This window comes from Primulina tabacum, chromosome 1 (assembly GCF_025594145.1).
Source record: "Primulina tabacum isolate GXHZ01 chromosome 1, ASM2559414v2, whole genome shotgun sequence".
Lineage (NCBI taxonomy): Eukaryota > Viridiplantae > Streptophyta > Magnoliopsida > Lamiales > Gesneriaceae > Primulina > Primulina tabacum.
Window position 1 is genome coordinate 52,918,872 of NC_134550.1, and position 25,326 is coordinate 52,944,197.

General features: G+C 34.3%; 4 protein-coding genes and 1 long non-coding RNA gene across 6 annotated transcripts; 3 read left to right on the top strand and 2 right to left on the bottom strand.

The window, feature by feature from the left end:
- The first annotated feature begins 886 nt into the window (after positions 1-886).
- LOC142512688 (cell division cycle protein 48 homolog) lies at positions 887-8,949 on the top strand. The gene is made up of 9 exons (XM_075619696.1): positions 887-922; positions 4,121-4,312; positions 5,320-5,548; positions 5,676-6,442; positions 6,525-6,746; positions 6,854-6,925; positions 7,006-7,287; positions 7,539-7,898; positions 8,499-8,949. Exons 1-9 carry the CDS (start codon positions 887-889, stop codon positions 8,787-8,789), a joined length of 2,451 nt encoding a protein of 816 aa, XP_075475811.1. The 3' UTR covers positions 8,790-8,949.
- Positions 8,950-13,219: 4,270 nt separating this feature from the next.
- Positions 13,220-14,023, top strand: LOC142512704 (protein FAR1-RELATED SEQUENCE 5-like). Its single transcript, XM_075619697.1, has 2 exons — positions 13,220-13,238; positions 13,347-14,023. Exons 1-2 carry the CDS (start codon positions 13,220-13,222, stop codon positions 14,021-14,023), a joined length of 696 nt encoding a protein of 231 aa, XP_075475812.1.
- Positions 14,024-14,068: 45 nt separating this feature from the next.
- Positions 14,069-14,800, top strand: LOC142512720 (protein FAR1-RELATED SEQUENCE 5-like). Its single transcript, XM_075619698.1, has one exon. It carries the CDS (start codon positions 14,069-14,071, stop codon positions 14,798-14,800), a length of 732 nt encoding a protein of 243 aa, XP_075475813.1.
- Positions 14,801-16,728: 1,928 nt separating this feature from the next.
- LOC142519656 (uncharacterized) lies at positions 16,729-17,802 on the bottom strand. Its single transcript, XR_012813793.1, has 3 exons — positions 17,677-17,802; positions 17,271-17,587; positions 16,729-17,177 (listed from the first exon to the last, which is right to left on the bottom strand). It is a non-coding gene; the product is annotated as an uncharacterized LOC142519656 (long non-coding RNA).
- Positions 17,803-19,349: 1,547 nt separating this feature from the next.
- On the bottom strand, positions 19,350-22,764 carry LOC142548710 (SNF1-related protein kinase regulatory subunit beta-3-like). Of its 2 annotated transcripts, XM_075657200.1 has the most exons (4): positions 22,612-22,758; positions 22,034-22,161; positions 19,979-20,024; positions 19,350-19,904 (listed from the first exon to the last, which is right to left on the bottom strand). In XM_075657200.1, the coding sequence occupies exons 3-4, from the start codon at positions 20,003-20,005 to the stop codon at positions 19,590-19,592; spliced, it is 342 nt and encodes a 113-aa protein (XP_075513315.1). In that variant the 5' UTR covers positions 20,006-20,024; positions 22,034-22,161; positions 22,612-22,758; the 3' UTR covers positions 19,350-19,589. The 2 variants fall into 2 exon arrangements, with proteins under 2 accessions (XP_075513315.1, XP_075513322.1); XM_075657207.1 differs by lacking the exon at positions 22,034-22,161 and having other exon boundaries at positions 22,612-22,764.
- Between the last annotated feature and the right edge of the window lie 2,562 nt (positions 22,765-25,326).

Here is a 25,326-nt window from a genome sequence, read left to right on the forward strand (position 1 = left end):
TTTCAATAGAAACAGTAATACAAATAATATACAGAAAACTCTTCTTTTCAGAACATGAATCAATATTCAGAACAAAAATCAGAAATTAGTAAGTAAGTAAGCACTGAGCACGTTCGTGAATTTCATGGTTAAACTGATATCAATCCCCTATATGTTCTCTCCTCTAAGGGGTGAGGCCAGAATCAGAAATCAGAATTCAGAAATGTTCAGAATATATATTTCAACCATTAGTTCATTAGGTTTCAGTGCTTCAAAAATCAGAGATCAAAATACATATACTTAGTTTGAAACAAGAATCATCAAACTGATTTCAAGATATTTATACATAAGCCCACTTACAGTAATTTGCTATAAGGTTTCGGTAGAAGTCTGGAATCTGCTTGTGTTTGCTACCGGTTTCTACTGCTCGAAAATAAGCACTCTCTTAGCTCGAAAATTCAAGTGATAATCTCAAGATTTGTGCAACGCAATTCAGAGGTTTGAGTGTGTTATTTATAGGCAAAATTCTGACTGTTAGCCTCCCAATTAATGGTCATAATCTGCCATTAACAGCCTTTATTCCATGTTAACTGCTTCAGTTACAAGTCATGAGCTGAATTAGTAACTGTCTGCTGGAATCTCGCTCTTCTGCTGCTGGATTTTATCTGTTGTCTACTGCTGGATTCTAATCTGTTGGAAAAATACCAGCTTCTGAAATATTAGCTTCTGCTGGAATTTTGCATTGCTGCTGAAATGCTGGAAATTCGGGTTCTCACACAACCAACATAAATGAATAGCATAGACGTCTAGACGAGTCAATGTAGCCGTAGATAACTGGCTCGTAAACGAGCTTGTAGACACTCGAGTAAACGGGTTAACATAAACGATCTTGTAGATGGTATCGTAAATGGGCTCGTATACGCTTTCATGTAGCCGTAGACAGGTAAACAACAAGCTTTATGGATTGTTACATATGTCATGTACAAACATTAGAGGTGTATGGGATTAACCGATGTAGACACTTAAACGCTCAGTTCAGAAACATTTCATAGATATTCTATGAATGTTGGAGAGCTCAAATAGACAAATGAGAGAGTGTGTACCTTGAATAATGAGGATGATAATCTATTTATAGGTTTTGTAAGTGTGTCTAACATGCTTGAGTTTTTTTAAGCAAAGTTGGCCAAATAATGAAATTGAGCTTATAAACCATCATAGGCCACCTACTCTCGAGCGACACCAATGAATTGTGGGTGAATGAGAGTACATATCTTGGAAATAATTAGTCTTGAGATGGAGGTTGCCTTGGTGGTTGAGAAATAAATTTGATGATTAATTCATGTATTCCACACCTTTTAGATGGAGTCGACTAGGTAGTTTCGTACATTGATAGTTTAGAAATTGCTATAGTTTCAATATGTTGGTCAATTATTTTGTTGAAGAAATCGTATTCTTATCTGTTTATCCGTTTTTATAGTCGTTATGACTTATGTGTTGTTTTGATGAATTTCTTATAGTCGATATGACTTGTTTCTAGGACTTGTATTTTTTATAATCGATATGACTCCACCAAGCGAGCATGAGATTATGGGTGTGTTTAACAGAAATAGACAAAGTCAAATTTTCATTTAAAATTTATCAAAATTTTGTAAATAGATATTTGCTGTTAAATACCAGGACATGAAATTACAAGCTCTGCATAAAAAATATTTTGAAAGAAAATAAAACTTTTGTGAAACAACAACCTACCGAGAAGTAAAGAAACTCGTCAGAAATTATGCAATATATCTCATGTGGAAAGATGGTCAGAAAGAATCTGCCCAAAATGCCCAAATAAAAAGAGTCACAATTCTAGAAAGATTTTCAGCCTATATCTAACTGAAAACATAAGGCGCAAAGAAATCCAAGTGACGAGATACAGATCCTCTGCTGTGCAGAGGACAACAACACTTTGTGATGTTCTATTTTTTATTTTATTTTTTGGTTCCAATTGGGCTTGAAAAACACAACTCAATTTGTATTACTATTAAAATTTAAAAATGAAAAAATAATTCAATGATAAATAAACGAGTAATTTTACTTAAAAAATTAAACTAGAAAAATTTAATTAAAGTATAAATTTTTAATTATATATTTATATATATATATATTAAATTATAATTGAATTTATGTTATATGAAATAATGTATATAATTTATTTCTATTATATACATTATATAATTGAATTTATGTTATATGAAATTTGTCCCCTTTCTTACTGAGCAAAAATGGCTGTCCATTCAAAAGAATATATATCTATATATAGTGGACTTAAAACTCAAAATTTTATATGACACTGAGTAAAAATATTTTTCTCTATATTTATTAAAACAATTTCACAAAGTTCATGAAAGTTTATTTTTCTAAATCCAGCTCCTTATTGAAAATATTAGTAGAACGACTCCTAATATCGAGCATTTATTACTTGAATTTGATATTTAAAATTTATTTGGCGTGTAAAAATTTTAAGTTAACAAGTATGTAATTTTTTTTAACAAGTAAACATTTTTTAAGGTCCAGGTAGAATTTTTTTTCGTGATATGAAAAAATTTTTAACAGGTAAAAATATTATTACTAATATAACAATATCTAATTTTAAAATAATTAATTTAACTTAATAGAAATAAATTGTATACATTATTTCCTATAACATAAATTCAATTATAATTTAATATATATATATATATATAATTAAAAATATATACTTTCATTAAATTTTTCTAGTTTAATTTTTCAAGTAAAGTTACTCAATTATTTATCATTGAATTTTTTTTATATTTTTTAATTTTAATAGCAATACAATTTGGGTTGTGTTTTGCAAGTCCAACCGAAAAAAAAGATACAACAACTTGTCCTCTGCAAAGCAGAGGATCCGTGTCCCAAGTGATGAAGGTCCACACACTATACAAAAGCAAAATATTCTCGGACAAAAATAAAGAAAAAATGTGTTCCAACCACTCTATTAACGGAGGATGTGTCACTCCAATACCACAATATGGTGGACCACTAACTAATGACATACCCACTAAAAGATGATGTCGGCCACAATTGGCAAATCAATTCACAAGAATGAAGTCCGAGTTTCAAAAATAAATAAGGATTTTATAAATACTAATTCAGAAGGAATAATGCATCATTCAACATTTTCAATTTCTTTCAAAAAAATTATAATATTTTTTTTTCCTAATTTATGTGTCGTATTCCCAGCTATTATAAATAGCTAAAAAAGATTTTCTTACTCTGTAGAAGGTTATTATGTAATAATATGATGCATTTTTGAATAAAAGAACCAAGTTTTATTGGCCTTCTCATGTATCTCATGTATAATTTTTCGAAATTAAAATTTTACTGTACACCCTAAGGCATGTAACGATACAAAGTTGTGCTTAATGTTGTTGAAAGAATCTACGTCAAGAACCATCTATTGGAATTGCATGGTTAGGCTTTGAGGAACAATATGTAAAAATCCGTGGATATAACCTGACGACACTCCGATTAAATATGTAAAATGTTTAGTTTATTATACAGAAGCATGATGAACAATATATATTTGTAATTTGAATTATGTTATATAGGCTTAAAACTCTGTGCAATTGTATGTCTTTAGGTTATATGACTTTGAGAAAAAACTTGATACATATATAATGCCACATATCAAATTCAAGGAATTAAAAGGTAATTTTGGGAAATTTAAATAATTTGAAAGCTCAAACAAAAAGTTTAGGAAATAGAGAGTCGAGGATAAAATTAAGTTTAATATTGAGAAATTATTACCAAATGACACTTTTTTTTTTAACTTTATAAGAGCCTAAATCCAAACATTATTGGGGATTTTGAGGTACGGTAAACGCAAGGAGTGTTTGGTCGGTAAATTCAATATCTACGCGTATCCAATCTATATATATTCTCCTCTTTCTCTGAAGTCGAATTACTACTTCCAATCGGGGGAATTTCTTCGCTCTCTTCTATCCCCTGCTCCGATCACCGCCAGGATGAGTCACCAAGTCGAGTCTTCTGATTCGTGAGTATTCACATACTCGTCAATTTCTTCAACCCTCTTTCGCGACCTTTTTTACCCTGTTTTTGGTTGAATTTATTGGAGGTTTCATTTTCTCTCTCTTTTTGGAACAGGAAAGCTGGGAAGGACTTCTCGACGGCGATTTTGGAGAGGAAAAAGGCAGCGAATCGGCTGATTGTGGACGAGGCGGTTAACGATGACAACTCCGTCGTATCCCTTCACCCAACTACTATGGAAAAGCTCCAGCTTTTCCGTGGAGACACTATTTTGATTAAGGTTTTATCTTGTTAGGGTTTTCTTTTTTAAAATTTCCAAATGGGTGAGGGTTTCGTGATTGAATTTAATTTTATTTGATCTGGAGGATATTGATGGATGGATTGCTGCAAGAATCGTTGTTCGACTAGCTTATTGATTCCTGAGTATAGTAATTTAGTAACTACATGTCTGATTGTGAAATACAGTTAGATTCCTGCTTAACAACTGCTGGTAATTGATAGTTAAGCTTATACTCTTGTTGATCTGAACGATATATGATTGCGGAATGGGCTTTCGAGCTAGTTCTTAAAACTGAAATTTTGCGTGATGAATTCTATGGGTTTATGGTTTTTTTTTGAGAAGCTATGTGCTTCACGATTGAGGATCTCTGTTTGCTCATGAGTTCTCAAATGATTTGTTTGGTCGCATGAACGTGACCTTGCCTAACATTGACAGCCTTTTATGAATATAACATTACTTAGTCCTCCATTTGTGCGTCAATGATAATCAAAAGATTTTGATAGTCGTGTTTCTTGTTGACGGATGTTTTGAAAAGTAATCGACTTTTAGATATGGTGTTGAGAATGGCAACTTGTGAGATTGGGATTACCACCATAACATCATTTGTTGTTTGGCCGTTCGTTATCTGACACAATCGGATTAGGGTTGCATGGACTTTAAATTCATTTTGTCTTGGTATTGTGGCCATAATTATCTGCAGGAAGCAAATAAAGCATGTGGTTATTATTAATGAAAATCGCGAAGAGGAAAACTGAAATTATGACAATATCTCACACGTGTAAAAAATATGAAGAGAAAACCTGAAAATCTGACAATACATGTTTTGCGTGTATATGTTTATGGTTTATCTCACAATATTGGAAATATTTTCCGGATATGAATGCTCATATTTACCTTTTTTGTACTATATTTTGCTTCTACATTTGGTGTATTGGAATTTTGAGAATGTACCATATTTCATTTTGGTGCAACGAAATTTTGAGAATCCTGCCATCGGCCGTTTGCAGGGTAAGAAAAGGAAGGATACAGTCTGCATTGCTCTTGCTGATGAATCATGCGAAGAGCCAAAAATAAGAATGAACAAGGTTGTGCGGGCAAACTTGAGGGTTAGGCTTGGGGACGTGGTATCTGTGCACCAGTGCCCTGATGTTAAATATGGAAAGCGAGTCCACATACTTCCCTTGGACGATACAATAGAAGGGCTTACTGGGGATCTTTTTGAAACCTACCTCAAGCGTAAGTTCTCGTATGTCTATATTTAGGTTTTCGTCTTGACTGCTCCATGGTTTTCTGAATGAAACAAATCTTTTATTGCTGGTCTATGGTCAACACTTAATAATTGATAGCATTATGCTTTGTGTAGCTTACTTTGTGGAAGCATATCGTCCTTTGAGGAAAGGAGACCACTTTCTCGTGAGAGGGGGGATGAGAAGTGTTGAATTTAAAGTTGTTGAGACTGATCCCGGTGAATATTGTGTTGTGGCTCCTGATACTGAGATCTTCTGTGAAGGAGAACCTGTGAGGAGGGAGGATGAGGATAGACTAGATGAGGTTGGCTATGACGATGTTGGTGGTGTTAGGAGGCAGATGGCTCAGATCCGTGAATTGGTTGAGTTGCCTCTGAGGCATCCCCAGCTTTTCAAGTCTATTGGTGTGAAGCCACCCAAAGGAATATTACTTTATGGACCCCCAGGTTCTGGAAAGACCCTAATTGCTAGAGCTGTTGCAAATGAAACTGGTGCTTTCTTCTTTTTGATTAATGGGCCAGAAATCATGTCCAAATTGGCTGGAGAGAGTGAGAGCAATCTGCGAAAGGCATTTGAGGAAGCAGAGAAGAATGCGCCATCTATTATATTTATTGATGAAATCGATTCCATAGCACCGAAGCGAGAAAAAACAAATGGTGAAGTCGAAAGGAGGATTGTTTCTCAGCTTTTGACTCTCATGGATGGGTTGAAATCTCGCTCCCATGTTATTGTAATGGGAGCTACCAATCGACCAAACAGCATTGACCCAGCTCTTAGAAGGTTTGGTAGGTTTGACAGGGAAATAGACATTGGTGTTCCAGATGAAGTTGGACGTCTTGAAGTTCTTCGAATTCATACCAAGAACATGAAGCTTTCTGATGATGTATGGCCTACACATCTTAAGAGACTTTACAATTGGGAGTGTTCTGGATGAATTTTGACTGTATTGATATTTTATATTGCAGGTTGATCTAGAAAGAATAGCAAAAGACACACATGGCTATGTTGGTGCTGACCTTGCAGCTCTCTGCACTGAAGCTGCGCTCCAGTGCATCAGAGAGAAAATGGATGTCATTGATTTGGAAGATGATTCAATTGATGCTGAAATACTGAACTCCATGGCTGTAACTAACGAGCACTTCCATACTGCTCTTGGAACAAGCAATCCTTCGGCATTGCGGGAAACAGTGAGTGATTTCTGGATGGGATGCTTTTTTATATTTGTCATTGCATATCAATATTACGATGAACTATAATGTACATTCTTTCTTCATTAAATTTAAACTATGAAAAGGTTGTCGAAGTACCCAACATATCCTGGGAAGACATTGGAGGCTTAGAAAATGTGAAGAGGGAGCTTCAAGAGGTAATGCAAATTTTCAGGTCAGATTTGATCTACCATAAACTGTGATAGTTGATCGAGCTATCTGCTTTATTATCTTTCAGACTGTTCAATATCCAGTGGAACATCCCGAAAAGTTTGAGAAATTTGGCATGTCACCTTCAAAGGGTGTCCTTTTCTATGGTCCTCCTGGGTGTGGCAAAACTCTTCTGGCCAAGGCAATTGCAAATGAATGCCAAGCCAATTTCATCAGCGTAAAAGGACCTGAATTGCTCACCATGTGGTTTGGAGAGAGTGAAGCTAATGTTCGGGAAATATTTGACAAAGCTAGACAATCTGCTCCATGTGTCCTCTTCTTTGACGAGCTTGATTCTATTGCAACTCAGGTTGTTTGTCAGTACAGTTTTTAGATAATTACATATTCAAGATGTTTCTTTTTTTTTTGCAGGCTAGTTTAAAGTTATGTGGTCAATCAATAAAATATAAGTTAGAAAGGCAATAAATCGCCTCTAAGTTAAATACTGCATTGTATATTGAGGTTTCAAAAGGAAGTAACCTATGAAATTGGAACCTAGTCTTGGGAGTCTGCATGTTCAGTATCTATATATACTCACAATTCATCTTGTAACTGTCACAGAGAGGAAGCAGTGTGGGTGATGCTGGTGGTGCAGCTGATAGAGTTCTCAACCAACTTCTAACAGAAATGGATGGCATGAACGCAAAAAAGACTGTTTTTATTATTGGGGCTACTAACAGACCTGACATAATCGATCCAGCACTTTTGCGTCCTGGTCGTCTCGATCAGTTAATATACATCCCTTTGCCTGATGAAGATTCACGCCATCAGATTTTCAAAGCCTGCCTAAGAAAATCACCGCTTTCCAAAGATATTGATCTACGAGCACTGGCCAAGTATACTCAAGGATTTAGCGGGGCAGACATCACAGAAATATGTCAGCGAGCTTGCAAGTATGCCATAAGAGAGACTATTGAAAAAGTATGTTCCTGTGCCCTGTTTTATTTTCAGCTCTTTATTATGTGAACGTGCTTAGTAATTTGGATCCCACTAGACGTGGGTCTATGGCCCAGTCTTTGAGCCTAGATACCTACTAAGTCATGATCCTTCAATGAGGTGTGCCCTCGAGAATAAGTTATACATGTCTTGGTGCTCCTTGAGATCCAATGCACATTTAAAGCCTGCTTTGGATAAAAAGACGTGTATCCTTAATGCAATCATTAAAGTCAATATTGTAAAGAAGATTTATTTATTGTCCAACGGCTTGTACACATGTAGTGCACCTGGAGACACCTCATACTTCGATTTTCTGAATTCTTGATAGTTTCTTTGAAGTTTGATCATTCCTTTTCTATTGAACCTTGAGCGGAAAATCAAAATTCTGACTTATAGCTTCTAAACAGAGAGATTTTAATGGAAGCTGCAAGTGCCTTTGAGTAATTAGAATAGAATCTGTATTTTTCTGCTCTTATTCCTTGCATAAAATCTCTACTCTGTAGTGTTTCCTATAATGATTTAGTTTTTGGTGGATTTATAATACAATTATGGATGTAAGATTATCGACATTATTGCTTGTTTCAGGACATTGAAAAGGAGAAGAGGAGAAGGGACAATCCCGATTCCATGGATGAGGACGTCGAAGATGAAGTGTCTGAAATCAAGCCTGCACATTTTGAGGAGTCCATGAAATTTGCTCGTAGAAGTGTGAGTGATGCTGATATTCGCAAGTACCAGGCGTTTGCTCAGACTTTGCAGCAATCTCGTGGATTTGGAACTGAATTCCGGTTTGCAGAATCAGCAGCTGGGGCATCCGGATCCGACCAGTTTGCGGCCTCTGCAGGTGGAGCTGACGAAGATGACCTATATAGTTAATTCTCGGGTGTTTGGGTTTTATTTTGAAGCTATTCTCAGTTCCGATTAAATGCAATTACCTCTAGACTAGGTAAAATCTCCAGAAATGGTTGATCACTCCATCACACTTTGTTCTAAACTTATGAACAAGCTTTATTCTGATTAAATGAATTTCGGAATATGGGCTTTCCTTTCTATTAAGTATTTCTGCATGTTAAGATCCGTTTGTCATTAACAGCCATATAATGCTTAACCATTGGTTAACGTGTTAATTGTATGAGAAATTAATCGATAAGATCAAAAATTAAAGCTCACGAGGTTTGCCATGCCGAAGGTTGCAGCAACGATGCCGGCTGTGTAGTTTGATATCAAATCTATCCGTATGCATGTGACTCAAGAATGAGATTGATTTTAAATAAACTTTTTAATATAATTAGAAGACGAAGCAAGTATCAATACTAACCTGTCATAAAAGTACTCCGCCATGACATTATCTGTTGTCAACTCGACTCCCATTGAGTATCCATGCAAGAGGACAAATATCAGGTTATACCGTAGGAGCCAACAACACGATGAGAAACGCGCAGACCTAGCATGTCACAAACTGTGCCCATTACCAGCCTGGAAAATATACTTCCTGAAACAGAAGCGAGCCCGGCATTTCCAATGCCTAGTTTGGTTAACTTGAGGTTGTCACGGATTATGGGGACGCGTGGGGCAGCAGCGAAAGTGGACACGAAACAGGTGAAAAAGGATATCCAAGAAAGATGGAATGTTCTCGTGTGTGGTTTGGCGAATGAAAAGAGTTTGAAAACTTTTGCCTCGTGTTCAGAATCAACAGGCAATGCAAATTTGGCAGCTTTATCGATGAAACGGTTCCATCTGTTATGGAAAAGGCGTGGGTTTGTTCTTTGCCCGTGACTCCATGCGTGGAGCTTCCAGGAGAACCTAATTCGGCCCCTGCCATCCTCACTAAAAGAAATTTCGTAGTAGAAGAAAAGAAGTATCCAAGATTTTACAGGTTACTGGAAATAGAGGATATGGAGAGATTTACAACGAAACGAGATATGGGTCCCTGCGACTTCTTAGTCCGGGGGAGGCTTCATTTGTGGTATTCACATAAACTAAATACAAAAAGGAAACCGAGTTTCTTCTCGCAGTGACCCTATAAAACTCCACAAGGCACCCTGTCAAAAAAAGCTACTCCAAGTTGAATTCTTGGTGTGCTGTGTTTATACGATTGGCGGGCAAAACTATCCTTCAGAAACCAACGTCAGATACTGAGCTATGACTAGATATCGAGGAAGTCAATATCAGATAAAAGAAAAATCAAATATTTATTATATATAATAATAAAGTTTAAATATATTATATTTGTATCAAATAATAAATCAATATCTTTTTCGAATCTATTTAAACTGATGAATAAATCTTTTGTGAGACGAACTCACGAATCTTTATCACGAGTCAACCTTACCGATATTCACAATAAAAAGTAATACTCTTAGCATAAAAAGTAATATTTTTTCATTGACGACCCAAATAAGAGATCCATTTCACAAAATACGACCTGTGAGACCGTCTCACCTAAGTTTTTACCAAAACTAAGAACGTCTCTCTTGCATATGGATCCCAAAAATCACCTATAAATGAAGCAATGAAATCACTTACAAACAATCTATACTGTAGGTCTCACATAAGTTTTTACCAAAACTAAAAACGTCTCTCTTGCATATTGATCCCAAAAATCACCTATAAATGAAGCAATGAAATAACTTACAAACAATCTATACCGTATTTTTTAGCAATTACTTTTCAATATTCCATGCTCATGACAAAAAACTCTAATTCTAGCACAAATTCTACAAAAACTCCTAATCGTAAAACAAATACATGGAATTAATGAGATAAAATAAAATAAAATAATAGTCTATTGCCTAAAAATTTATTCTAACTTTAGGAGATTTGAAGGCGAAAGATGAAGGATAATTTGGTAACAATGTTTCAGTCTTTTAAGTTTTTACAGTACTAATTAAAATTTAAACTAAACAAGTGTCTTATTATGAATTACTTCAAATTTAAATGAATCATTAGTGAAATTTATGTGAAAATTCTTAAATATAAACAATACTAATCATGAATTCACTCGGAAATAAAATAAAGTATTGATTTTTTGATTAATTCTCATTCTCTTATTTCATAGAGGGAAATTGCCAATTTTAATTCTGCAAATTTATTTCTTTGTGATTTTGGTAATCTCTTGTGTCAAATTTATGTGTTAGTCCGTTATTTATTTACATTTTGTGATTTTGATCTTTTTTCGATGTGGCGTTGACTTGACGACGAAGTGACGCTTACGTGTACAATATCACGAAAGTGCTACCAATAATTTTTTTCTAAAATTATCAAAAATTTAAAAACAAACGACCAAAACTCAATTTTTACAACAAAATTTAATTTTGTAGAGGCAAATATAGATACGAAAATTACAATTGACTATATTTTATATGACTTATTAATATAGAAGTGTAAATTCATATGATCATTCTCCTCCGCTTTGTTCGATCAATTCAAATAACTATGCCACAGTTCTAGCTGGGGAAACAACTTTTTACGAATCTGACGGAGAATTCAATATTCGACTCGAATGAAGAAAAATACTGAGATGACTTTTTACCGGATTAAATAAATGAATAACCGGGTATGATGGTTTTTAGAGATCGGGATTGAGGAGGGTCTTAAATAATTCTGCTCATACCCAACCCGAACATCTGATTAAATTAATACACACACATACATATACACTTGATTTTTAGGCTATCATATTAATTCTAATATGTTTTTGTTAAATAATATTAATTGGATAGAATAAAGAAGATTATTAGTATAAAGTTGATGTTATTTTTGTAGGATAATTATGTTAGAATAAATGGTTTCTTATATTTTGTTATTTTTTCTATAATGTTTAATTTGCTAATTTTTGTATTTATTTTTTCTCCTTATTGTTTTCTATAATTTCGTAAATATTCATAGTTTAATCGAAATTATTAAAATTTGATAATGTGGTAATAAGATATTTGGATATGAGGATGATGATGATGATAAAATTAAATATCCGACGAGGATGGTGATGGTGATCCATAAAATAAATGAGCATGTGGACAAAAAATATGAAATTCTACTCAAACCGATTTATTGTCATCTCTATTTCTCGCAATGTTCGTGATTTACATGTTAATCAATCCAGATTGTTGGCAACCATTCAATTTGGAGTATTTCTTTTACGGGCACACAAATCCTATTCATTCTAGTATCTATATTTCTTGTATATTATTAAAAAATTCACACAAAATTATATAATATAGATTGATATACGATATCTTCTTAAATTTATTTTATAAACAAGTTTTTATTAAAGTAGAAATAATTTATGTTTCGGAAAAATTTAAAAATAACGGGAATACATGCTCTGGCGTTATCCACCATTTCAACATATCTAACAACGAGGAGAATAATTTATTAATATTAATTTAATAGAAACTTAAATGTAATAGTGACCCCAAATAGTGAGTCAAACCAGCATGTGTACATGGGTTAATTCGATGCTGGCGTTAAGGCTGTGCCCTTTTGTTTTACCATGGTTAATTGCTAAACTCTTTCTTTTTTTTTAAAAAAAAAATAGCTCAAATTATTTCAAATTCCCGTGAAAAAATTACCCACATTATTTTCCCTCTTTTTTCAGGTTCTGCCATCTTCATCGTTAAATTTCATTCCATACTTTCCCCAAAACGGCACCGGCGCTCCAGCGTAATTGTCTCATGGAAAGAAATTTGATCCCTCTGTCAAATTTATAGCACAACTCCAGCGTAACAGGCAATTTCTCATCTCGTGAAAGAGCGATTCATGGGGAACAATTTCTTTACGATACTGTTTGGTAAATTTTATTTGGTTTCAGAATTTTAGATGTTAACTATAAGTTTAGATCATCGATATGTACTTTGTTTGCCTTCTTTTCATGCACACATGTTCAATAAATAAAATTGGTTTTGTCTTTCCCAATTGGTCAACATTTGAAAAGTGAGAATGCTGTCGAGACTTAAACATGAAACAGAAAACTCGCTGGTTGTAGTTGGTGTAAATGGTTAAAGAATCTATGAACTGGAATTCTAGACTCGGGTTTTGAATTTTAGCATTTGAGTTCAATCAATGAACTGGAAAGTTGAAATCTTTGATTTGAAACAGCATTTGACAGGGCATGAACTAACTCATATTTCTTATTTGGCACATGATGCTATTTGGTACTACTTCTAATTTTTTTTGTTATTGTCTCATAGAATTTACTGGAGTATTGTTGTTCCTGAGTTCATCAGAAGATTAGATCCTGGTCCGTCTGTGGTTGCTACACATCTACATACATCCCATTGGCTGAACCGAGACCTGAAACACGACGAATGGATCTGAATTGCGATGGTAGATATATTGACTCTTGTAATATTTTTCAATAGTTATAAATTTTCTTTTAGAATATAACCCAATACTATCCAAACTGATTTTTTGTTCTTATAAACTTTGTGGTAGATAATATTGAAGAGGTTCGAGTTTCAAATTTGGAATCTGTGATTCATAGAGATGTTGAGGTACTATCTACAAATTCTATTGTAGATCAATTGGAGAGTAGACTATTTGTTGGTGAAGTTGTGAAAAGTGTTGAAGATGCTTATACACTATATTGTAATTATGGTCATGCAAAAGGTTTTAGTGTTAAAAAAGGTGATCAACGCTACTTTCCTGGCACTAACGAACTTCAAGCTAAAGAGTTTGAATGTTCTTGTGAGGGTAGTAAAGATGAAAAACGTTCTAATGCGCAAATACTTGTTCACTTGAAGCCGACAAGTAGAAGTAAATGTAAAGCAAAGCTCAGAATAACTAGGCAACGTGGTGGAGAATGGACGGTTGGTAGATTTGTCATGGAACATAATCATGAAATGCTTGCGGCTGATCAAAGACATTTGTTGAGATCATCACGCAATATTTCATATGCTCAAAAATCTATTTTGGAGTCCATGGTAAATTCTGGGATAACAGTGTCTAATGCTGTCTCTTATATGATAAATGAAGCACAAGGACCACAGAATTTGAGCTTTATTCAAAAAGATGCATATGATTATCTTGGTCGCATAAAAAAACAAACGAAAGTTGAGAACGGAGATGCTTCTGCATTACTTCATCATTTTATAAACAAGTCGAATAAATAGTCAAATTTTTATTGGAATGTGCAATTAGATGATGACAATAGAGTCATGAACTTCTTCCTTAGGGATTCCAGATGTGAAGTTGATTATGAGTTTTTTGGTGATATATTATCAGTTGACACGACTTATCGAACCAATCGGTACAATTTGATATGTGCTCCTTTCGTTGGAATTAATCAGCACAGACAAAATGTAATGTTTGGCTTGGCATTTATGTCAGATGAAACTGAGAGTTTATTTGAATGGTTGTTCAAAACTTTTCTTGATTCTATGAATGCGAAACAACCTGAAACAATTTTTACAGATCAATGCCAAGCAATGATGAATGCAATTGAAACAATTTTTCCACATTCACACCATCGGTTATGTCAATGGCACATAAATCAAAATGCTCCATCACACTTAGGTAGTTTGAATGGTGATTCGAGTTTTAAAAGATTGTTGAATAAATGCATGACTCATTGTGAATCTGAAGAAGAATTTGAATCCACATGGAATATTATGATTGATGAATACAATCTCAGTGGCCACAAATGGTTAAATGGTATGTACACATTGAGATACAAATGGGCTACTGCGTTTAGCAATCACAAGTTTAGTGCAGGGCTATTGGCAACTTCTAGAAGCGAGGTGACAAATGCTGCGTTGAAGAGATCAAGTAACAGTGCAATTTCATTGTATGATTTTGTGGTTAATTACGAAAAATCCAACAAAGTTGGCGAGAGAAAGAGAAGGCCGAAGATACGCGTTGTCATCACAAGAAAGCCCCGACAATGTTGAAAAACAATCCAATGTTGAATTCTGCAGCTGATGTTTATACTCTCACCGTGTACAAGCTATTCAAGTTAGAGTTTATTAATTCTTTGAATATGCGGTTTATTGAGATGCCTTTGGATTTCAGTGCGGTTATCCTCTATTTTAAAGTAAAATCTCATGATGAGAACTCAAGGGTTCGACACGTGCTATTTAATAAGGAGACTACTGAAGTAAAATGCAGTTGTCAGAAATTCGAGTAAATGGGAATATTGTGCAAACACATTTTGATGGTCTTTAATTTTATGAATGTGAATTATATTCCCAAACCCTACTTGAAGAAGCGCTGGATGAAAAATGCAAAAAATAGAGTTTTGGTAGATGATTTTTGTCAGCAAGAAAGTGGAAGTGGCCAGGAATCTGAGATGGTTTTTGTAAACCAACTTATGAGATCGACATATAATCTTACCATGCGATGTAAATCTAATGGAGATGCAAGAAAGAAATTGACAGAAATTGTTGATGGTGCGAGAGAACAAATAGATGAGTTCTTCGAAAAACTTAAGTTGGATGACAACGGGATTCAAGAAGAAAACATGGTAGATGAAATGGTTGTACGTAATCCTCCTCAAGTCAAGTCAAGAGGAATTACAAATAAAAACATACAACGTCATTGGGATGATAAAAGTAAGAAAAGAAAAGGAAAAGCAAAAGTTCACAGTTCAAGTAAGTCGTGATTTCTTTTGTTAATTGTTAATAGTTATTTCAATCTTTAATAACTTTTTTCTCATTGTCTGATGTAGGAGATGCAAGATGTGGCAAAAGAAAAGGACAAAGCTCACAGGCTTCCCAATGCATTAATAGCCAAGAAGTAGATCATGCCCAACAACTACAAAATCCTAATGTCCCACCATCATGGACATCTCAGTTTGAAGTCAATCAATTTGAGGGGCTTTTGTAATGAAATTCTGGAGATAACTTGCTGTTGTGGGACTTCTGTTTTTGATAGGGTACTACTACAATGGAGACCATTATCTTTCAGGCTTATTTAATGCCTACATTTCCCTTAGTTTGTAAGTTTTTATTGGATTTGAAATTGCTGGTTTTCTCTCGGCTATTCATTGCTCAAAATTTTGATAGGAACATGGAATGATTTTGCACTTGTTTTTTTATGTACTTGAGTTTTGGAGCGTACTTCAAACCTTGGTTTGATTTGGATTTGGGAGGCATGGATTTCTCTGTAAGTTTCCGCATCTGTTGCCAGGCATTATACTTGGTTTTTCTTTGTTATTAGTCTTCTGGTTGTGCTCTAGGTCTTGATTTGTACTTCTCTCATATGGTTTCAGTCGAAGGTTGTGCGCTAATTCTTGATTTGTTTTGTTTATTATGCCTATCTTGTATCATGCAGAGGTAGATAAACCCGAAGACAAAAAAGCTGATGATAAAGCTGTGGGAGAGGGAGAAACTGCGGAGTGTAAAGTTGAATCGTTGCAGAGTTCCTAATTATCTAAATATTTAGTTTGGAGGACCCCTTCTTTGTGGTGTTGACCTTTAGAGTCTTGTGTTGCAAAACATGCTTTTGTTGACTAAAACCATCCATCTTTTTGCTTAAATATGTACCGATGAAACACCTTTTTTGAACCATCTGGGTGTAAAGCATTTTCCTTACATGTGGCGAAGCTTGTATCTTGAGTTCATGAATTGATAAACTTTCCCTTTCTGAGCTTAATGCTCCAAGATGATCATGTATCACGTGGGATTTTAAATTGCATACAACTCGTTTGTGAAATAGATGATAATCCAAAACTGTAATTACTAAATTACTAATTAACCTAATTTTATTTCTAGTTAATTGAGAGCTGATTGAATTGTAATAATACAAATAATTAACTCATTAACAAAATTTTAGTTCTCGATTTTTATCTTACATGACAAAACAAAAGTCATTAATCCACTTATCTTACATGACAAAACAAAATAATTAAAAAAGATTCATTGTAATAATACAAATACTACTTTTAATCTTCTTTAACACGAAGAGATTTCAATTGTCGTTCTATCTCTTCAAAAATTTGTGCAGCCTTTAAGCATTGCTCCCGTTGATCACGTGCTAAATCTACCTGGACATCTATTAGTTTAGCTAGTTTCTCATATTGGTCGGCAGATGTGGTGCAACTTGAAGCTGTAGTAGAACTTGAAGCGGAAGCTGAAGCGGGCGCTAAAGCGGACCTTGAACTCGAACAAGATTGTTTTTCCTTGTACGCCGTAAATGTTGCTACTGCTTCTTCATTAGTTTTACAAGACTTGTGTACAGCTCCACTAAATTTGTTAACTTGCATATGCGTTTCTTCCCAAGACGTATATACGCCGGGATTGCGTCCAACAAACACAACATATGTTTTGCCTTATAGTTACACAAAATTTCCAAAAAAATTAATTAGTTTACTAAATACAATAAATAATACAAAAAATAGCAACTTCAAATTAAACGGCTCACCATTTTAGCACTATCAAGTCAGCAGATGCTGAGAAGGTCCAATAGTCCAATTCAGTAAGAACAGCCAATGGAAGCCAAACCTATCTCAGCAGTACCACACAAATAAAACTCTTGTTCAATTCCTATTATTGCTCCACAACCCAACCTATTAGTGTTGATCCCTCTGTCACACACAATGCCTCTGTATTGCACAAATTGTTGCCTATCTAACACAAGTTTTCAAAACTCCATTCCAACGCAAGAGTGAAAATGTAGTTCCTTGTACCTGGAAGGTTTACCAGGAGATGCAGATGGTGATCTTGAAGCAGATTTCTCCACTGATATGCATACAAAAAAGTCTCAGTGTCTAGTTCAGTTAAAATGCACATAAAGTTAAAAATAAGAGAATACATGACACAAGGATTACCTTACTTCCTCTTAGGGCCTCTGCTTCTAATGAGACTCCTACCTCAGCTTCTTGCTGGACTACTGTATTCCTTAACCTAAAGTCGATGGTAAATCCAAGCACACGTCCAAATAAAAAATTAGAGCTCATGGTCAATTTTTTTCATCAAACCTCCAAATCATAAATTGGAGGATGAAAATTGTTTGTATAATATGAATCTAAGCTTACCCAATCTGCCCAATCAAATAAAGAACTGATTCCATCAATAAAGACTTGGAAATAACATGATTCAAAATTACGCACAAACCAACCAATGAACGCAGGCAGCTTTTCGGAGGTGGCGGCTATTCGGCGGTGGCGGAGTGGTGACAGCGGCGATCGTGTACTGGTGGAAGAGACGTGGTGAGATGTAGGTTTTCGGTGGTGACGACCATCGTGGTGGCTCGTGATGGTGGCGGCGATCGTGTACCTCTCCACCCTGAAGTTTAATTGGAATATCAAACCACAATAGAAAAAGGTTGAAAGATTAACCATGGTAATAGTCTCTTCTATTTTTCAAAGCAGATTTTCAATTTATTTTTTTTTTAAATAAAGGTGCCACGTGTCAGCGTCCGACTGAGTTAGGGCACAGCCCTAACGCCAGCATCGAATTAACCGTGTACATGATTGCATGCAATTCCGGTTGATTATGACATATTTTACCCTAATTATTAATTTTAATTTGTAAAATATGCATAGTTATTGAAAGTTTAATTTTCAACTATGCTAATCCGGATAATTATGACATATTTCCCTAAGTATTTTAATTGTTTAAAATATGCATAATTATTGAAAGTTTCATTTTCAACCGAAATTTGTATAGATATTTATACTTTTTCAAAATTATCTTATTTTGGATGTCATTTAATCAGTGTTATAAAAGTTGGCGTCTATAACTGCCTAAGTGGTGGGCGGTCAGCTACCTCGTCGATTTTTACAAAAAGACAAAAACTTGTGTGAGACAGTCTCACGAGTCGTATTTTGTGAGACATATCTCTTATTTGGGTCATCCATAAAAAAATATTACTTTTTATGCTAAGAGTATTACTTTTTATTGTAAATATCGATAAATTTGACCCGTCTCACAGATAAAGATTCGTGAGACCGTCACAAGAGACCTACTCTTTTACAAAAACGATGCATCTGGGCCATTGTTACATTAATTAAGTGGCTAAATAGAATAATATATATATTCATGATACCGTCACAAGAGACCTGCTCTTTTGCAAAAACGATGCATCTGGGCCGTTGTTACATTAATTGAGTGGCTGCATAGAATATATATATAGACCCAGTCTGGGTTAGTCCCCTAGTAGCTGGGTCAGGTTATCTAACCGCCTCTTAACATAACTGGTTCTATATGGCCTAGCTATCCAACACATTTACAGCCCAACTAAATACACATATATCTAAACATTGAAGATTAATAAATATGCATGGCATTGCTAAAAATAAAATACCGAGTTGGCAACAAAATTTTGGGATCTTTGACACAACCTGGATGCGTATATGATCTCTTATAGAGTGTTGAGTTCAAGCTATCTAATCCAATGGCCACCAGTCCACCACTGCCGGTCGAACATGAGCCCCGCATTTTGGACCAATGATGCTGTTGGATCTACATGCCCCCAGTGGTAAAACCCTTTTACTGCTACGTAAAATGACCATCACTAAACGTAGAAAACAAAGAAAGCAGGCATTTACCATTCGCACAATGTTATAGCTTTTGGCACAACTAATCTCCTGATAATTGTAGTTTATACGACACAAAAAATTTAAAGTTCGCCCTTCTTGCATTTTGGCTTGTTCCTATCACTGCTCTAATCACAATACATAGAAAAATGACAAGTACCAAGATAAGGTTTTTGATAAAAGCAGATCTGTCTGTCCATTTTTCACCTTCTCGGAACTGGTTTATAAAGCACAACAGTCACGAATTTCGAACGGAACCTGTGAGTGACCCCAAGTGCCACTACTGACCGAGTAGATTCTCGATTCTCGATGTAAAGATGATTTAGAGTGACATTCTGGGGCGATGGGAGGTGGGATGCACCTGGATCACCAGTTCTTGGATTGTTTAATAGAGTATGCTGCAGATGTGGTGGTAGGGTTGGTGGTTCTCGCCCTTCATCTTCATTTCCAGGGTACACATTGTTGTAGCTTGCGTCGGGTGAATTCGGAATGTCAAATCCAACAACGTTGACTTGATCCTTCATAAGAATTTTGCATCTAGAAGAAGTTAGATCAGAGCAAATCAATTGATAGGAGAAGTTTCTAAACTTACTTGATCTTCCCCATATTGGTGGTTCATTGCAGGCCAGCAGAATCACCTGAAAGGAAGACAGATCTTGGGTTGGCATTCATATAAGCATTTAATGTTTGATATTAGAATCCAATAATGTTTAAGGTGAAAATTAATAATATCAGGATATCTCAGTGGAATGTTACCCATCAAATACAAATCAAAACTAGCGGTTCGAAAAATAATAACTCTAAGCTGATGTAACCGGAAAAAATATGAAGAACAAATTAATGTCATTTTTGAAATATTTATAATGATACAGCTCAAATATTTTTGAACCATACAATAGCTTAAAGGTTATTATTCGAGTTGTGCTATATAGACTAGCAAGAACAAATCATAAGCCCGTAGAATAACTAAATGAGATTTGTTCACATATCATCAGCATATTTATTGTGAGGAACAGATCTCATGGGAGCTATTAGCTGCCAGCTGTTCTTTGTTCACATTTTTGGATTTACACACTTAGTATTCACTGTTTCTCAGCAAGTGCTATACTAGAATACCAGTTCCAAGATATCTTAACTTTCTACCATTTATGCAGCTAAATTCCCTTGATTGATTCATCAAATGAAAGTGATTGTTTCATTAAGGATTAAACTCTAGACAGAGATATTTAATCTTCATGTGAAAAAGTAATGTGGGTTTAGGCAGGCGAAACGTAAGAAACAAAAACTGAATAGACAGATTAACCATCAATTATTCAACAAAAATTCCCGGATTGAAAATTAAAGGGGACTGATTTCATTTGAGATAAATGAGAATTCATTAAGCATGAGGAAGAATATATTTACCACATATGTCTGCAAAAAAGCAAGTTAAAAGATGAAATTGAGAGTTGGTGAAAAATGCATATAAGCCGCTCAAGTGGCTTAAAATACAAAACAGATTCTTAAAGTAAAACAACATAGGTCTTTGAGGCAAATTAAAAATAATCATAGAACAAAACAAGGACAATCAGTGAGTAAGAGCCCATATCATGGAAATATATTGATATCTTCCTCATGAAAATAAGCAAGATAACCAACATCAGTTGGTATGCATGCGTTAGAAACATCTGACTTACAGATCCTTGTCCAAAAGATGAAAAATTGCAGATAAAGATCTCAAGTTATTTATTGTTCAAATAAGGCTGCCTATCTCAGTTATATAGTTTCGGCACCGAACTTAAAGAAGCTTCGCTTTCTCCCTTTAATTGAGCATGCGGCAGGATATCGTATTGAATTTCTCAAAGCTGCCCTAAATTCAATTGAGCACGTGCCAGGATGTTGTGTTGAAATTTTCAACGTGTCACGTCATTTTAGTTTAAATTTTAAATGTAAATTAATAGCATATTTGGTTAAGATTTCGGTGAATCGTTACATATTCTCGTAACAGTATTTGATGTATCGGCGGCAAAAATATGAAATCCTTTAAACTGGATAATTGATCGATCGTTCTATTTTAAAACACGTTAAATGAAGCTAACTACCATGCAAATGACCAGGTGTCCAAAAATCTGTGTTACAAATACTTTAACAGCTCATAAGACACATTCATAATATCCAACACATGGGTAGATAAATAAACAAACCAAATACACCAACACCATGACTAAAACAGGATTTTTGTGATTAAAATGGTTCAGCCATTAGAAATCTGAAAATACTTAACAGTTTATTAGACACATTTACAATGTCCACCACGTGGGTGGATCAACAAAGCAACCAAATACACCAATTCCATGACTTAAATAGCATTTTTCTTATCGAGAAAAATGTTCAACCTATAGATATCTAAATACATACAAAGCTAACACATTTCTTACATGCTTAACTATAACTTTAACCACATCATCTTTCCCCACTTAGAGAAGAACACAGAAATGTCATTGGTTTCAGTCCATATAATAACATAAACAGCACTTTTACATAAATTCAACTTTGCCAGGGAAAAAGTTTCCACCCACAAGATTGAAGTTGCAATTTTTCAGATTCAAAACCTATGCAAACATTATAATAAAAATGCAACAACAGGATTACAGATGCAGAATCAAACCCGATTGATGTACGCTCGGTAGCTTCAATTCTCAATCCGCAAAACAAGGCAATTCACCTATTTAATACTTAATGCAGAAGGGAAAAAATCAAGTCTTTGAATAATTTTCCAGACACCCAAAAATTCATCTGCAAAAAAATAAGAAACAAAGAAAAAAATGCAAATGAAAAATAAGAAATGAGAAATCATTCCATCATGTTTTTGACAAACGAAAGAACTAAACAAGCAAAAAAAATCCGGAACTCGAGAATTCCAGCAAACATAAAAGTTAGAGAATAAAAAAATTTAAAATCAAATAAAATCGAACGGATCCAGAATCAAATTCAGCCTAAGCTTCTGTCTCAGACGCAAAAAAAAAATATATTAAAGCAGGTGAAAAGCCATCGATGATGGGAACATACGAGGCAAAAAAAAATTGAGGAGAATTCTTAACTCAAAATAATGGGGGCTGGGGTGGGGGGTAACAATTGCAGAAGATGAAGAAAAAGAAGAACTAAGCTAATAATGCATTAGCATCACACAACAAAAAATTGAAGAGAAATTGAACATAATTTTTACGGAGGAAAAGGTTAAATTACCTAGTAAAATCCGTCATTAAAATCTGAAAATTCATGCGGGTTTCTGAATTTATGTATTGAATTTTGTATATTTTGATTGAATTTTTGGGAGGTAGTGCGCCCTTTTACTTTCTGCTTCTTGTTTATACGTTCTGTTTCGGCAAAATCGGCGACTTCGGGGTATTAATGTTGGTAGAAGGCTTGGGCCTAATAACTGACCCAAATGGGCTTTTGTCTAATAAAAATGTTCAAATTAATGGGCCAATTGGTGGACTACACAAGGGCCGAAATAGTGGGTCATTCACTAATATTGAGCCGGAATCAGGCTTATTTAGTTATTTTTTTTAAAAAAATGGAGATAATTTTCTTTAACAAAATAGTTGACTAGGTTTAATTTACAAATTTTCCCTCGGAGTAAACAGAAAATGCACAAATAAGACTTGAAAAAATATCGATATTTTTCGGTATAGCGAAAATTTTGTATGAAACGAAGTTTAAATTTTGATATCACGTTCAAAAGAGGGGTGAACAAAATTTTTTTATGTTGGAGATCGGATTTGAGCAGGTTTTGGGCGATGAACTTAAGTTGTAGTTGCTCTCTCATAAAATCTGTGCATCTTACTTGCGGAGGTCGGTGGCAGAGTTCTAAACATTGGATTTTACTGAATTTTGAACAATATGTTCAGAACGTGGTCTGGCATATTACAAATGATGAAGATCAGATTCCGAGCTTCGTATTGATGGGAATAAATTACGGAAAAAAAAAACATTGTTCTTGCTACTGAAATGCTCAGAATTTAGGTGCTTATGTTCGAATTTTGGGATAGTTTTTGTTATTTTTTTGGGTGTTGTTTCTCTATTCAGCTGATGTACATTTATAGGCTTCAAAGGCAAGCTAAATATTTAGCTATTCATGATCATTTATCTCCTCTTAAAAGCCATTATCATGCTTTTACAGTGGCGGTTACATGACTGGTCCATTTGGGTCAAAATAGACATTAAAATGGTGGTAAATGAGTGAAGAATGACCATAACATTTTTGACCTTTTAGTGCATTTAAAAAATTTGGAATTTACTAGAGGGAATATGATTTGAATTTTATTTATATGAATGTACATGGTTGATACAAAAAATAATGTAATGGTTGTCAACAATGTGGATAAATGAGGGAATAGTGGTTATTCACACTTTCAAAAATATGGACCGTTTCTAAGTGGAATTTTGGGTCTTCACCGCATTTGATTGATAAATTTGAGATGATGAATTTCAAATTTCATGACTTTACTTGAATGTAAAAAAAATGAAATGTTGCGTTTAGGGGTGTCAAAATAAGACACGACCACCAACTCGACACGGTTCAGCTCGAAAAAAAATAGGTTTGGGTTTGAGGTTTTCGGGTTCTGGTCAGATCAGGTTGGGCCCGATAGCTGACTCGAAAAAATGATCGGGTTGGGTTGGGTTCGGGTCAACCCAAATTTTAAATTTTTTTTAAAAAAAGATGATTAATAAATATTGTCTATATTTTTATATATTGTATGTCTGAAAAAATATTTATTGTATATTTATATCATAAATTTTCATAATTTATTATTTATTTTGAACATTTTTTTAAATAATTATTTATTTGATTTAATAAATATATTTTATTTTTCTACAATTAGATTTTCAAATTTAAATCATATATACGAGAGATATTTTATTATTATGCGTTTAAATTAAAATATTAGTATTAATTTTTTTGAATTTTATTTTATTTTCTTTAAAAAAAATTTATAAAAAATTCAAAATCAGGTTATACGGGTTTATCGGGTTGATTCGGGTTCAGGTTCGGATTGAGAGTTTTCGGTTTGGTTCGGGTTGAACAATTTTTGAACTGTTGCTCAACCCGACCCAATCCACACTACCCACCCGAATTGACACTCCTAGTTGCATTTGCTAGTTGCATTTGCATCGATGGATTTGAACTTAAAGATTTCAAATCCACTATTTTGTTTAAATAAATTCGATTGACTATACATTTCAAATCTCAATTAATTATATTTTGAGTCTTAGTGATGAATATTTAATTTCATCTCACCATTGAATCATTTCGACTTTTCCTTCACTCCCTCCCTCCAAATAAAAATCCTTCTATCCAAACGCAACCGATTGAATTTCAAATCATCATCTCAAATCCTTCTTCAAAGTCTATTATCATACTTCATATCAAACACGCAATCTAATATAACTACGTCTCTTGTCATAACGACAAATAACTAAATTTTAAGTGGAATGGTGGGGATTTTTTTAGGTAAATACAGCCATCACACCGACAAATAACTAATTTTAAGTGGAATATTGGGCTTTTTTAAGGTCAAATATAACATTTCAATATAGTTATTTGAATAATGAGTTCTTTCTTTTTCCACAGCGTACAATATTTAATTAGATTACAGCATGACTAGCAATAGTCGACAAGTCTATATCTGTGGCCACATGGAGCAAATGTCACAGTCAGGGGCGGAGCTACATAGGTATATATCCGGGCTTTAGCCCAGATATCCAATTTTTTTTTTAAAAAATATATATGTAAATTTTGAAATAATATGATGTTAATCCAAATAGATCAATTTAAAATATTAATAGATTTTAGAGTTTAAAATTTTAGCCCGGACAGAACCATATTTCTGGCTCCGCCACTGGTCACAATCTTCAATTTTGCTATGGATCAGAATATATTAAAACAAATATTTTTGG

What these genes read in the sequence shown, in the direction of transcription:
- LOC142512688 (XM_075619696.1), top strand. Translation starts at nt 887, where the DNA reads ATGGGCTCGTATACGCTTTCATGTAGCCGTAGACAG. An exon ending in TTTCATGTAGCCGTAGACAG is followed by an intron (nt 923 to 4,120) that starts GTAAACAACAAG and finishes AATTTATTGGAG; the next exon opens with GTTTCATTTTCTCTCTCTTT. An exon ending in TAAGAGAGACTATTGAAAAA is followed by an intron (nt 7,899 to 8,498) that starts GTATGTTCCTGT and finishes TGCTTGTTTCAG; the next exon opens with GACATTGAAAAGGAGAAGAG.
- LOC142512720 (XM_075619698.1), top strand. Translation starts at nt 14,069, where the DNA reads ATGAACTTCTTCCTTAGGGATTCCAGATGTGAAGTTGATTATGAGTTT.
- LOC142548710 (XM_075657207.1), bottom strand. Translation starts at nt 20,005, where the DNA reads ATGAACCACCAATATGGGGAAGATCAA. An exon ending in ACCAATATGGGGAAGATCAA is followed by an intron (nt 19,905 to 19,978) that starts GTAAGTTTAGAA and finishes ATTCTTATGAAG; the next exon opens with GATCAAGTCAACGTTGTTGG.